The sequence below is a fragment of the Pristiophorus japonicus genome, chromosome 18 (genome assembly GCF_044704955.1).
Source record: "Pristiophorus japonicus isolate sPriJap1 chromosome 18, sPriJap1.hap1, whole genome shotgun sequence".
Taxonomy (NCBI): Eukaryota; Metazoa; Chordata; class Chondrichthyes; family Pristiophoridae; genus Pristiophorus; species Pristiophorus japonicus.
The window spans coordinates 35,927,275-35,942,705 of NC_091994.1; the positions used below are offsets into that span (position 1 = coordinate 35,927,275).

Consider the following 15,431-nt stretch of genomic DNA (forward strand, 5'->3'; position numbering starts at 1 on the left):
CTGTGAATATGCTCACAGGTTGGAAGAGCTGTTGAACTGAGTGGCTTAACCAGTCACATGATGTTCACAAGACTCAATAAAAACCCAGTCATTTGGGTTTAGGGGATCCTCGATGAGGCATGTGCTTGTGAGCAATGTTGTGAGTGGAGGAACCTGGGGGTGGTCCGTGAACATGAAACACAAAAAGTGAGTATGCAGGTACAACAAGTAATCAGGAAGGCAAAATGAATGTTGGCCTTTATTGCAAGGGAGATGGAGTATAAAAGCAGAGAGTCCTGCTACAACTGTACAGGGTATTGGCGAGGCCACACCTGGAGTACTGCGTATAGTTTGGTCTCCTTATTCAAGGAGGGATATACTTGCATTGGAGGCAGTTCAGAGACGGTTCACTAGGTTGATTCTGGAGAAGAGGGGGTTGACTTATGAAGGTTGAGCAGGTTGGGTCTATACTCATTGCATTTTAGAAGATCGTATTGAAACATACAAGATACTGAGGGGGCTCGACAAGGTAGATGCAGAGAGGATGCTAGAACTAGGGGGCATAGTTTCAGAATAAGGGGCCGTCCATTTAGAACTGAGATGAGGAGAAATTTCTTCTCTCAGAGGGTCATAAATATGTGGAATTCTCTGCAGAGAGCTGAGGAGGCTGGGTCATTGACAGATTTTTGAGCGATAAGGGAGTAAAGGGTTATGGGGAACAGGCAGGGAAGTGGAGCAGAGCTCAGGATCAGATCAGACATGATCTTATTGAATGGCAGAGTAGGCTCGAGGGGCCAATGGCCTACTCCTGCTCCTATTTCTTATGTTCTTAAGTGGAATTTGTTTTGATTGTATGGGTGACATTGCGGAGGGTGATAGAAAGGATGTGGAAACTGAAGCTCATTTTTGGGTAGAAGAGGGTTGGTTCAGCCTGAGCAAGTGGCTAGCAGAGGAAGAGTGAGTGGAAAAAGGAATGGAATTGATCGGGGGTCCGAAAATGCAAACATCAGCTTTCTCAATGTTTAGTTGGAGAAAGTTTCTGACTCATTTACAATTTGATGTCAGACAGGCAATTTGACAGCACAGCTCTTCCATTGCTATATAATTACACAGAATCTCCAGCACAGAAAACAGGCCACTGCCCGTGTTTACACTCCACACAAACCTCCTCCCACTCTAATTACCTCTTCCTATCCTGCCACCTAATCCTTCTATTCTTGTTTCCAGCATGTATGTATCCCCATAAGCCATCACAAGAAGTGTGGTTTCCTCTTCTATGCCAACCACTTTTCTCCTTCATATCTTCGATATAAAACCCAAGTCCGTCCAAGACTTGAATACAGTCCTGTTCCCATATCTGGCAATGCTCTTGTGCCATCTGCCTGGCACTCGTGGGAGATGATACAAGCTCACCTGTACGCCCCATTCTCTACCATAACCATTTTAGTTTTTTGCTATTTTGTGTTTTTCTGAACTTTCCTCTCTTGTTCCTCATAAGCTGAACATATACTGTCCTATTTCATCCTCCCTATATCCTCATCATTTTTAAACCAAGACTGATTGCCTGATCTCCTGGTTGAATTAATTTTTTATTCTTTTCCAGAACTGTGAAACCCCTTGCCTCCTACAAGATTTTAAAAAAAACTAAGCAGAGTGTCACTTAACCACTACCAAATTTAATTCAGCTTCTCTTTTATTCTTTTAAATCTTGATGGTGTCCTGTAATATAAGCCATGGCTCTTCATTTGTTTCCCAATTTAAATTTAAAGAAAAAACCTGCCTCCTTTCTCAGATTTCTTAATTTGACTTTCTCCCTCCAGAAATGTATAATTTCCTCATGATTCCATTAATACTGTCTGCTTCAATGTCCTTTCCTGGAGACGGGTTCCACAGCTCGATTACCCTTTGGAATGGAAAAGCTTCCCTGACTTTCCTTCTTACTCACTATCTCCTCATTTTAACTTGTGTCCCATTGGATTTGAACCTCGGTGAACAACTTGAGCAATTTTGACAATCTTCAACTATCTGCTGTTAAAACCCTCATCCTTGCCGTTATCACCTCTAGACGTGACTATTCCAATCCGCTCCTTGCCGACCTCCCTAGTTCTACCCTCCATAAACTTGGTCATCCAAAACTCTGCCGCTCGTGCACTAACTAGTCCCGCTCACCCATCTCCGCTGTGTTTGCTGACCGACACTGGCTCCCAAGCAATGCCTCGATTTTAAAATCCCTCCATGGCATTGCTCCTCCTTAACTCTGTAATCTCCACTAGACCTCTCCACTCTGTCTATTCTGGACTTTTGAACATTCCAGATTTTAAATGTTCCACCATTGACGACCGTGCCTTCAGCTGCCTAGGTCTTAAGCTCTGGAATTTGCGCCGTAAATCTCTCTGCCTCTCCATTCCTCTTTCTTCCTTGAAGACGCTTCTTAAAACTGACCTCTTCAACAAAGCTTTTGGTCATCTGCCCCAACATCTCCTTATATGGCTCGGTGCCAAATTTTGTTTTTATTTTTGATAACACTGAAGCCCCGGTGGGACATTTTATTACGTTAAGGTGCTGTATAAATACGTTGTTGTAATCTGGAAAACTTCAATCAGGCCACCCTCACGCCTTCTCTAACAAAAATTTTAAAAGCTGGCATCAGTAAAAAAAAAAAAATGACCATGAAACTATTGGATTGTAAATAAAAACACAACTGGTTCACTAATATCCTGCCACTTTTATCTGGTCTGGCCTTTACATGACAATATGCTTAAGTCTCAACTACTCTCGGAAATGGAATAGCAAGCCATTGCATTGCAGCAAAACCACTATTGTGGTTCAAAAAGGTGGTCCACCACCATCTTCTCAGGGCAACAAATGCCGACCTTGCCAGCATCGTCCACATCCTGAGAATAAACAAAAGAACATGACTTCCTTAAATTTTCTTCCGAATTGAAATTCCCGATTCCTGAAATCACCTTTGATGCTCTGTGTGCCCCTTTCAGGAGTGGTGATAATAGAGCAGAACCGCATGCAGTGCTTCAGATGGGATTTGACCAATAACTTACGGACACCAACAAAACAATAATGTGGAGAAAATGGAAAACCTGGAGTTGCTTTTTATGGGCTCAATTTTCCCTGGTCATTTGCGTTGGTTTATTTTGCGTATTTATTTTTTTTCAAAGTTACCCCCTGCGATCTGTGCCGCGTAACTTAATTACGATTTTTCTAGGCCAGTTTTTATTTTTAAACGTTCCCTCATGTCTGCGCCGTTTTTTTCAATTTTTCGCAGTTTAGCCAACATTTTTTTCTCTTAGGTTGGCGTATCTGACCACTCCTGAAAAACCTTCTGGTGAGTTAAAAAAACCAGTGCACAGTCACAACTCTGGGCTGAAAGATGCCATTGTTTTTAAATCGAAGATTTTGGAGTTGGCAAGAACACTCTAAAAATCAATAATCATCTTTTTTTTTTAAACATTTCAACGTAGAAATGTAAATTTATTGGATTTCAAAAGTTCTCTCATTTTTTTTAAACTCAGTCACACGCCACCACTGAATGTCTTGAAGCAAGACTGGAGGGTTGTAGCTTTGGCCGGCAGAATCGGCCCTGCGCCCGGACACAGCCGCTCGGGGCTCGGCTACAAAACAAGCCATGGGGGGGAGGAAATAGAGCGAGGTTCCGATCAGAAGGCTTCGAGCCCGGGGAGCGAGGTGCCTTCTGCACTGAAGATGCAATGAGTGGGGGGCGGGGAAGAGAGAGAGAGAGAAGGGGAGAAGTTACGAGACTCCAATTAGTTAGGGGAGGGGGGGGGGAGGGAAAAGAGAGAGAAGTCACAAGACCTTTGGGTGTGGTCCATCCATACAGACTTTGGGGAGAGAGAGAGAGAGAACTGCAAACCTGTCCTGCCTGCCTGCTTTCCTGCCGTTTTGAGCTTCTTTCAAAGGTTAAATTTAAGTATGGGGACAATACTGACAATGTCATACCTTGTGCGAGCCTTCTGCATCATTGTGCTACGTAGGAGACAACTGATTCGACTTCATCGCATCAGGAACATCAGAGCCCGTAGAGTGCTGGACAGGAGGCCTTACCTATCTCAGGTATATCGAGACAGGTGTTCGTACCTCCACCTGAGTGATACAGACTATGTCAGAAGGCTGTGTTTCCGCAAAGAAGTTGTAAGTGAGATCTGTGAGTTCGTCAAAGCAGACCTGCAACCTAGAAGCATCAGGACTACTTTGTCAGTTGAAGTGAAGGTTACATCTGCACTTTCATTCTACGCCTCCGGATCGTTTCAAACTACAATTGGGGATGTGTGCACCATCTCTCAACATGCAACACATGTCTGCATTCGCCAGGTCACGGCTGCACTGTATGCGCGTAGGAATTACTTGATAAAAGTTCCCCATGACCGCCCAAGCAATCCATGACAGGTGTGGGCTTCTCCAGGATTGCTGGCTTCCTAAAATGTACAGGGCTGCATTGATTGTACCCACATCACCTTACGAGCAACTGGAGGATTCCGAGATGTACAGGAGCAGAAAAGGCTTCCACTCCATTAATGTGCAGCTCGTGTGTGACGACATCCATCATATCACGTCAGTCGATGCAAGATACCCTGGCAGCACCCATGATGCATTCATCCTAGGCGACAGCCTTATATCTGCCATGTATCAGCAGCAGCAGCCAGAAGAGCAGAGCTGGCTACTGGGGAGATAAAGGGTATGGCCTTGCCATCTGGCTCATGACGCCTCTACACGTAACCCGGACGGAAGCTGACCGTGAATACAACATGTTGCACATTGCGACGTGCAGCATCAGAGAGGACCATTGGTATATTGAAACAGCGTTTCCGATGCCTGGACCATTCTGGAGGCTACTTGCTGTTCTCCCTTGATATTGTCGGTCAGTTCACTGTTGTGTGCTGCATGCTGCATAACTTAGCCATCATGAGGCAGCGGAAGACCCACCTACGATGAGAGTGGCTGATGATAATGATGTGGAAGATGCAGGTGGCGAGCAGGAGGAGGATGATGAGGAAGCCATGCAAGTGCCCGAGGCTGGAGCACGGCGGCGGGCCATCGTGCCCCTTTAACGATTGCTCGAGCCTTGCACCAGCAGCTCATCAGTGAACGCTTTATTGATGCCTAAGGGCTCAGCGATAACTATTCCACACGGACATGTTTACTGTTTGGAGCTGTTCCATAATATTAATGGAACATGATTCCATTTTAATGTAAAATATATTTTATTCAAAAGTTTACAATCTACTTAACGTCAAGAAAATTATTCTTGTACCAAACTTTACTTTATCATTCTTTAAGATCACTTAAAAACTTGTAAATTTACATAACTTACAAAAAACATTTAATTTGAGAACAATTACAACAGTAACAATAATAACAGCAGCAAAAAAAGGCTGCACCCATCTCTCCTCCCACTTATTCGAAGACTGATGGCTGCGTTTGGTCTAGGACACTCCACCACCCCTGCCTGCAGGTGGACCCGGCTTGGGGCTCTTTAGAGGCTGGTTTGCGGATTGGAGTGGGAGTGACAGTCGATTCTGTCAATGGGCATGGGGTCTGAGCGTGTTCCCTTATTGCAGCAGTTAACTCCAACATGCCATCCCTCATGCGCCCTGACAGTGTCTCAACGACCTGCAACATTCTCTCCCTCATGGTCAATGCTGTGGTTTGCACTACCTTGGACATTCCCTCCCTCATGGCCACTATTCCCTCACTGATGGGAACGATATCCAGGACCATTTCTCGTGTCATTGCTGTTTCTTCTCCGACAGTCTTGCTACTTCATCACTCACCCCACTAATGGCATCCAGGCGTGATCGGGTAAGGTCAATGCTCTCCACACTCAATGACATCATCTGAACCACATCGGTTAGATCCTGCACCGCAGGAGAGTGCGGTCGAGCTCTTCTTCCCCTCCTCCTCCTCCTCATCATAGGTGTGCCTTGCTGCAGCCCACCACTGGGAGCTGCAGCCTGGGAAGGTGGAGCCCTGGGTGTGCCTCGCTGCACCTCACCACAGGGACTCGCAATCTCGGAAGGTGGGGCCTTGGGTGTGCCTCGCTGCACCACACCACTGGGATCCGCAACCTCGGAAGGTGTGAAACCATGGAATGTCCCACCAACACTCAAACCACTGGTCACAAAAGGGGGCGTCACCTGCATGTGTGGCACTCCTCCAAAGTCAGTACAACAGCGGGAGCTTCATCCAGCTACATCCCCTGCCCCTCATGGATGGATTGGAAGATGTTGTCCTCTTCAGGCTCGTCTGCATCTGAATCTTCTTCTGCATCGTCAGGGTTGGCCTCAAGTTCTGCAAAGTATAACAGAACAGTCAAATGATTAGCAGCAGAGGAGGGGGCAGGATGGGTGGCATGAGTAGGCTCACACATCGCAGGCCAGGCAGCAGGTTGATTTGAAGGATCACGATGAATTTGCAGGACCACGATGAATTTGCAGGACTTATATGCTCCCTCGAGTGTGGGCCAAACTTGTGTAGTACAGATTGCTTTTTTCCAGACAGGACCCATCAAAGCAGCGACCCTCTCTTCCAAGGGTGTCAGCGGGTGCAGATTTACCAGGCCTCCTCCTGTTCGAGTTTTTTCCCTTTTATTATTTACCACCTTCTTCTGCAAAGATGAAAATGCAACTTCTTAAGAGAGGGTGGCTTTCTGTTGGGTGGGACATTCAGATGGTCACATTTACAATTGCACTGAATAAATGAAAATATTATTTACACTAACTACTTGACCAATGTCCTTCCACTTCTTTTTACACTGGCCTCTAGATCTCGTAGTGGTTACCATTGCATAGTAATCTTCTGCAACTTGGTTCCAGTGTTTAATTTCTTTGGGTGGAACTTTTGTGACCTCCGCTGATGTCCAGCTCCTGCCATCTGTTCTCAATGACAGTAACTAGTGCCTCCACTTCTTCCTGTAAGAAATTCTTGGTCCTTGTACTGCGTTGCATATTGTATTGCTGCAGCTGCGATTTTTCCAATGCTCTCATACAACACTCAACATTCTCTCACACACAACTGGCTCTCTAAAAATGGCCGATTGCCAAATCTGAGCTGTACTGAGCATGCGCGTCCATTGGAACGAGGTCAAAAACATAATTTTTTTCCCTCGCGCATACGCAGAAGGTACGGCTTCTTTTTTCGGCGCAGACAGCAAGCTCCATTCCCCAAAGCGACTGGACACACTGAGCGGCGCCAAATTCGAATTATACATCGGGGAAACTTTGGCAAATTATTTCTGCCGCATTTCTGGCCTAGAAAAACGGGTGTAACTCTGGCAATACGCCAGAAAACAGGCTTGGGGAAAATTGAGCCCAATATCAGGACAACCTAAACTGAGATCTTACGTTGGTCTCCTCCAGCACTTCCTGTAGCTCTTGTGATTCGGCACCCGTGAGTGCCGCTCCCATGTCACTCAAATAAATTGGATTGTCCACCACCCTCTGTCCTGCCTGCATCATTTGAAGCACTGACTCTCTGTAAAATAAATAAGTGTAAAAATCAACATTTATTTACATTCAAAAAGTGATTTCAAAATAGAACATTAATGCTAATCTAACAAACTCAAATGTGTATTTTTGATATATTAGCCAGAACCTACTTTATCCTCAAGCTGATCAAAATTCTGGTGAATGTGCACAGATCTTTAACAACAAAGCAACAAAACAGTCTATGACTATCCACATCAATAACAATGGCAGTATCTCAAAATACAAATAACATGACTCACTGGAGAGCAGCTTGCGTTAGTGGCAGTGCAGGAGCGAAAGGTTCATTTGACCTAATTTCCTAACAAAATGTATTTATTGATAGTAAGGATCGAAAGAACTTCAGGATTTTGCTATCCAAATTGATTTAAAAAGAATTCACAATTCTTGCACAGGTTGTTCATCTGTCCCTGCAAGCAAGCAGTCAGGACTAGAAGACTACCACCTTATGGAAATTAAATACAAGCCAACACACCCCTTTCAAATCACACCTTCCTTTAAGTTGTCCAGAGCAGTCAGATAAGAAGGTAATGAAAGCATACCCCATTATACCACCATCACAGAGCAGGCAAATCATGTTCACACCTGCTCTCAACAGTGGGGACTTCACTTGTATCGTCATTGCTCCTCTGAACTTTTCTCCTTTGGTCCAATTACACTCCATATACACTGTTCTACACCGATGCTTTTTATGTTGAAATTGTCTACTTTAACTCATTCTCTCCCAGGATCTTAAAATTACCGAGGTCCTCGCCTCCCTCAGTCTTCCTTTCCTCCTACAAGCTGCTGGCTTTTAAAACCCAAACTTGGCATCACCTACTCACTGCTTCTTGATTTAACTCCTCTTCTCACAAAGTTCAGTCCTGGAATGTGGACATTACCTAGGTTTCCCAATTGCAAAAAAATCTTTCAAAAAGACATGGACAGGAGGAAATATAGTGATTTTAAAATGGCTATTATCTGATTACACATAAAATGTCCAAACACTTAACCTGTAAAGTGGATTCAGGGCAATGATGTCACGTATTGTTTTCACAATTTCTGCTGTAAGTGCCTGTTAAGAAAACACACACTACTTAATGTTTCCTCATTGCTCTGAAATATTAAATAATAAATGTAATTCTATTCGACAATTAACATGTAATTTATTTGTACACTTAAACAAGCTGTTGCACTTTACAATTTAAATGCTTTTGATCTGCGCTGTTGGTTGATCTCAACCACAGAAGCAATTATAGACCCTACAAAGGTCCTCAGTGCATCTCGGCTAGTAAGGGAAGGGCATTGAGTCAGAGTTTCTGCAATCAGTGTCCAGTGAGCTTCCAGAGAATGAGTGTTTGTAGATGCCAGAAGAGCACAGGATCAAGCTCGACTGTAATACTATCAATGATCAAACACACGTCTTTGATTTCACTGCCATCCTGTTACCGTTTCACTAGTTGCCTGTTGTCATGAATTTATATACATCATTGCTTCAGAAGCAGTATGAAGGGTAGTTAATTGTCGGGTGTGGGGAGGAAATATCTTTGCACCGGGATCTCTATTTGTTTTATTTGTTAAATAATTTGTTAAACGAAGAAAAATGTTGAAAAGCACTAAAATGAGAACTTTGTACAAAGTGAACATAACTGAAGATAACTCAATAAAATGATTTAGGAAAATTTCACCCAAATACTCCATTTTGCACTTACTTTGATCTCTTCTGTGACCTGAAAATCCTCATGGATTACATTTTCCACCTCTACCATTAGCAGTTCACCTAGAGGAAGTACTAGTGACTCTATGCTCATATGCATCTCCGAGGATTGGCCATCTGCTTCATCTACTCTGTGATGTTTTTGTTTCCTCTGAGCTTGGTGTTGATTCTGCTCAAATGCTGCAGATACTGGTTCATCAGCTTCTACTTCCAGCTGTCTGTTTAACTGGATTCTAGAGAATAAAATCAAGTAACTCTTGGGTCCAATCCACAGGCAACAAAAAGCATCACAGAAACCAATAACCAATCAACTTAAGGGCTGCAGCCTTGGCTCAATGGTAACACTCTCTCATCTGCATCAGAAGGTTGTGGGCTCAAGTCCCATTGACAACACTTCAATAGTACTTTGTTGGCTTTAAAGCACTTTGGGACATTCTGTGGTTGTGAAAGACAATTTTCCCCAGCCGAACGCACATTTTAACGCGATTTATTCACATTAAAAGTGCTTTTTTGTCCCTATACTGAATTACTAAAAATTCCCCAAACTGTAAGAATGGAGTTTTCAAAATATTGCCAAAAAGCAGTCGCTCTGGTGCAATGCGGGAAAAAAACGCACTGCCTAAGTTTGGCCATTCGGCAAACCTATTTTAAGAAGAAAAAAAACGCACAAGTAAAGCAGATGTTGCAGCCTCAGAAACGTCGGTAAGTATGCAAAAACGGTAAAGTTAAAGTTTTTATCTTTTAATTCTCTTGCAGCAATTACTTAGTTAAGGGTCTTGTAAATGTTTTGTGATTTTTTGTTTTTTTGCAATTGTGTGTGTGTGTTTTCTCACCTCTTGAGGCCTGTATTTTTCGCATTGATAGGCCTCGTGCTAAAGTTGGTGACATTGCAGTTTTTTAATGTGAATCGTCGTGGAATGCTGTTTTTTTTAAAAAAAAGAACAGGCATATTTTGTGGCCAAATTCATCCCCTTAAAAACTGGTGAGATTTTTATTCTTATTTATTCACTATTTTGTTGTTATTTAGCAAATAACAACAGGCTGGGAAATTTCTAATCCATATTTCTGAACATCGCAATAGGATTGGAAAAAAATCCCAAACTAAATGGGAGCTCACAAATGAAACGGAGGAGAAAGGAAACATATTGGGGTGACACAGAGGGCAGAAGATTAAGAATTCAAGATTATGGGACACCGTTTTAAAGTTAAGGGTATTAAAAGAAAATAGGAAATATAAGCAAACAAATTCTCAAAAGGGGTGGTGGAACAGAAAAGACCACTGGGGAAAAAGGACCATGATTTTTAAAATATTTGTTCATGCGATGTGGGCGTCGCTGGCAAGGCCAGTATTTATTGCCCATCCCTAATTGCCCTCGAGAAGTAGTATTGAGCCGCCTTCTTGAACCACATGATGAAGGTACTCCCACAGTGCTGCTACGGAGAGTTCCACGATTTTGACAGCGACGATGAAGGAATGGCAACATATTTTCAAGTCAGCATGGTGTGTAACCTGAAGGGGAACTTGCAGGTGATGGTGTTCCCGTGCGTCTGCTGCCCTAGTCCTTCTAGGTGGTAGAGGGCGTGGGTTATAGAAGTGCTGCTGAAGAGGCCTTGGTGAGTTGCTGCAATGCATTTTATAGATGGTACACACTGTGATGGTGGAGTCCAGCACGCGAAAGCAAAAGGCGAGGCTAAAGCGTTTGCTGAGTGGATGATCCATATCGCCCTCCTTCTAAGGTCCCCACCATCACAGAAGCCAATCTTCAGCCAATTTGATTCACTCCTCATGATATCAAGAAACGGCTCGGCTCATTGGATACAGCAAAGACTATGGGCCCCAACAACATCCTGGCTGTCGTGCTGAAGACTTAGCCGCGCCTCTAGCCAAGCTGTTCCAATACAGCTATAACAATGACATCTATCTAACAATGTGGAAAACTGCCCAGGTATGTCCAATCCACAAAAAGCAGGACAAATCCAATCTGACCAATTTCCACCCCCATCAGCCTACTCACACTCATCAGGAAAGTGATGGAAGGTGTTGTCAACAATGTTATCAAGCGCCGGTGATGGAGAGTGAATGTTTAAGGTGGTGGATGGGGTACCAATCAAGTGGGCTGCTTTGTCCTGGATGGTGTTGAGCTTCTGGAGTGTTGTTGGAGCTGCACTCATCCAGTCAAATGGAGGGTATTCCATCACACTCCTGACTTGATACTTGTAGATGGTGGAAGGACTTTGGGGAGAAGGGAGGCGAGACACTCGCTGCAGAATATCCAGGCTCTGACCTGCTCTTGTTGCCACAGTATTTATGTGGCTGGTCCAGTTAAGTTCCTGGTCAATGGTGATTCCCAGGATGTTGATGGTGGGGGATTCAGTGATGGTAATGCTGTTGAATGTCAAGAGGTGGTGGTTAGTCTCTTGCTTGTGGAGATTGTCATTGCCTGGCGTGAATGTTACTGGCAGCTGAAGATGGCTGGGCCTAGGACACTGCCCTGAGGAACTCCTGCAACAATGATTGACCTCAACCATCATCCTTTGTGCTAGGTATGGCTCCAGCGGGTGGAGAGATTCCACCCACCCCCCCGATTCCCATTGACCAGGTTTACAAAGGCTCCTTGATGCCATACTTGATCAAATGCTGCCAAGATGTCAAAGGCAGTCACTCTCATCTCTGGAATTCAGCTCTTATTGTCCATGTTTGGGCCAAGGCTGTAATAAGGTGTGGAGACGAGTGGTCCTGGCAGACCCCAAACTGAGCGTCGGCGAGCAGGTCATTGGTGAATAAGTGCCGCTTGATAATATTGTCGACAAGACCTTCCATCACTTTGCTGATGAGTGTGAGTAGACTGATGAGGGTGGAAATTGGTCGGATTGGATTTGTCCTGCTTTGTGTGGATTGGACATACTTGGGCAATTTTCCATATTGTCGGATAGATGTCATTGTTATAGCTGTATTAGACCAGCTTGGTTAGAGGCACGGCTAAGTCTGGAGCACAAGTCTTCAGCACGACAGCCGGGATGCTGTTGGGGCCCATAGCCTTTGCTGTATCCAATGAGCTGAGCTGTTTCTTGATATCATATAGAGTGAATCAAATTGGCTGAAGACTGGCTTCTGTGATGGTGGGGACCTCAGGAGGAGGGAGATATGGATCATCCACTCAGCACTTCTGGCTGAAGATGGTTGCAAACGCTTTAGCTTCGTCTTTTGCTCTCGCGTGCTGGACTCCACCACCATCATTGAGGATGGGTATATTCATGGAGCCTCCTCCCCTTAGTTGTTTAATGGTCCACCACAATTCAGGACTGGATGTGGCAGGACTGCAGACCTTTGATCTGATCCGTTGATTGTGGTCACTTTGCCTGGTCTATAGCATGATGCTTTTGCTGTTGAGTATGCATGTAGTCCTGTGTTGCAGCTTCCCAGGTTGGTATCTCATTTTTAGGTATGCCTGGTGCTGCTCCTGGCATACTCTTCTACACTCCTTATTGAACCAGGGTTTGTCCCCTGGCTTGATGGTATTGGTAGAGCCGGGCCAGGAGATTACAGATTGTGGTAGAATACAATTCTGCTGCTGCTGATGGCCCACAGCGCCTCGTAGATGCCCAGTTTTGAGCTGCTAGTGGTGTTCTGAATCTATCCCATTTTGCAATATGGTAGTGCCACACAACATGACGGAGAATGTTCTCACTGTGAAGACAGGACTTCGTCTCCACAATGACTGCGCGGTGGTCAATGCTACCAATAACAACTTTTATTTATGTAGCACCTTTAACGTAGTTAAACGTCCCAAAGCGCTTCACAGCAGTGATACAAGACAAAACAGAAAGATTTGACCAAGCCACAGAAGAAGAAATTACAGCAGATGACCAAAAGCTTGGTTAAAGAGGTAGGTTTTAAGGAGCTTCTTAAAAGAGGAAAGAGAGGCTTTGAGAGAGAGTTCCAGAGCTTAGAGCCCGAGCAGCTGAAGACACGGCCACTGATGGTTGAGCAGTTATAATCAGGGATGCTCAAGAGGGTAGAATTTGACGAGCGCAGACACCTCATGAGGTTGTGAGGTCATGAAGGGATTTGTAAACAAGGCTGAGAATTTTGAAATCGAGGCATTGCTTAACGGGGGGCCAATGTAGGTCAACGAGCCATGGGGTGATGGGTGATCACAACAACAACTTGGTGCGAGTTAGGACATGGACTGCTGAGGTTTGGATGACCTCAAGTTTACGTAGTGTAGAATGTGGGAGCTCAGCAAGACGTGCATTGGAGTAGTCAAGTCTAGAGGTAACAAAGGCATGGATGAGGGTTTCAGCAGCAGAAGAGCCGAAGCAGGGATGCCTAGGTTGCGAACAGTCTGGTTTAGCCTCAGATAAATGCTAGGGAGAGGGATGGAGTCAGTGGCTAGGGAACGCAGTTTGTGGTGGGGATCAAAGACAATGGCTTCGGTCTTCCCAATATTCAATTGGAGAAAATTTCTGCTCATCCAGTACTGGATGTCGGACAAGCAGTCTGACAATTTAGAGACCATGGAGTGGTCGAGAGAAATGGTGGAGAGGTAGAGTTGGGGGTCGTCAGCGTACACGTGGAAACTGACTCCGTGTTTTTGGATGATATCGCCAAGGGGCAGCGTATAGATGAGAAATAGGAGGGGGCCAAGGATAGATCCTTGGGGGACACCAGAGGTAACAATGTGGGAGTGGGAAGAGAAGCCATTGCAGGAGATTTTATGGCTATGATTAGATAAATAAGAATGGAATCAGGCAAGTGCAGTCCCATCCAGCTGGACGATGGTGAGAGGCGTTGGAGGAGGATGGAGTGGTCAACTGTGTCAAAGGCTGCAGAACAAGGAGGAATAGTTTACCTTGGTCAGTCACAAAGGAAGACTTTTATGAGAGCGGTTTCGGTATTGTGGCAGGGGCAAAAACCAGATTGAAGGGATTCAAACATGGAGTTCCTGGAAAGATGGTCATGGATTTGGGAGGCGACAACACGTTCAAGGACTTTGGACAGAAAAGGGAGGTTCGAAATGGAGTGGTCGCTAGCAAACACAGTGGCGTCAAGGGTTGGAGTTTTGAGGAGAGGGGTGATGACCGCAGATTTGAAGGAGAGGGGAGCAGTACCTGAGGAGAACCGTTAACAATGTTGGCTAACATGGGAGCCAAAAAAGGAAGTTGGGTGATCAGCAGTTTAGTGGGAATAGGGTCAAGGGAGTAGGAAGTGGGTCTCATGGACAAGATGAGCTTGGAGAGGTTAAAAGGGGAGATCAAAAAGAAACAAGAAAAATGCAAGTTTAGAGCTAGGGCAGGGGGAGCCTCAGAGGAAGTTTGGCCCGGTGGGCTGGGGAATGAAGGGAACTCGCAGAGGCAGCTTGTCGGGTGTTCTCAATCTTTGAGACAACGAGTTCTTCACACTTGTTGTAGGGGAGTGTGGTGGAGACAGGGGAGAGGGGTTTAAGAAAACGTTTAGCAGTACAGAATACTAGCTGGGTGTTATCTTTGCATTCCAGAATGATCCTGGAATAGTGAGCAGTTTGTGCAGACAAGAGTAGGATCCGATAATGTTTTATGTGGTCAAGCCAGATCTGGCGCTGAATGGCTAAACCAGTTGTCCACCACATCCGTTCAAATCTGCGCCCCTTGGACTTGAGGGAGCGAAGAGGAGGGCTGTATTGGAGACATAGATAGATGCATCTTCGACAGGTAGATTGGCGAGGACGAGGTCAAATAGGTTTTTCCCTTGTGTTGGTTCTCTCACCACCTGCCGCAGGCCTAATCTGGCAGCTATGTTCTTCAGGACTCGGCCACCTCGGTCAGCAGTGGTGTTATAGTAGGTGGCAGGTGGTAATCAGCAGGAGGTTTTCCTTGTCCATGTGATTTGAAGCCATGAGACTTCATGGCATCTGGAGCCAATGTTGAGGACTCCTAGGGTCATTCCCTCCCAACAGTGTACCACTGTGCTCCCACTTCTGGTGGGTCTGTCCTGCCGGTGGGACAGGACAAACCCAGGGATGGTGATGGATGAGTCTGGGACATTGGCTGAGATGTATGATTCTATGAGTATAACTATGTCAGGCTGTTGCTTGACTAGTCTGTGGGACAGCTCTCCCAATTTTCCCAGATGTTCGAAAAGAGGAATTTGCAAGGTCGGCTAGGCTGGGTGTGCCAATATCGTGTTCGTAGCCGGTGCCGGGTGGTTTGTCTGGTTTTATTCATTGTTTTTCGTAGCTGTTTGTTACAACTGAGTGGCTTGC

General features: G+C 45.1%; 1 protein-coding gene across 1 annotated transcript in view; it reads right to left on the reverse strand.

Moving 5' to 3' along the window:
- Positions 1-15,431, reverse strand: part of lonp1 (lon peptidase 1, mitochondrial) — a 45,675-nt gene that overhangs the window by 26,065 nt on the left and 4,179 nt on the right. Inside the window, exons 4-6 of the mRNA XM_070859868.1 lie at positions 9,185-9,422; positions 8,486-8,547; positions 7,353-7,482 (exon numbers count right to left, since the gene is read on the reverse strand). Coding sequence (XP_070715969.1) covers positions 7,353-7,482; positions 8,486-8,547; positions 9,185-9,422 — 430 coding nt within the window. The remainder of the gene's footprint in view (positions 1-7,352; positions 7,483-8,485; positions 8,548-9,184; positions 9,423-15,431) is intronic.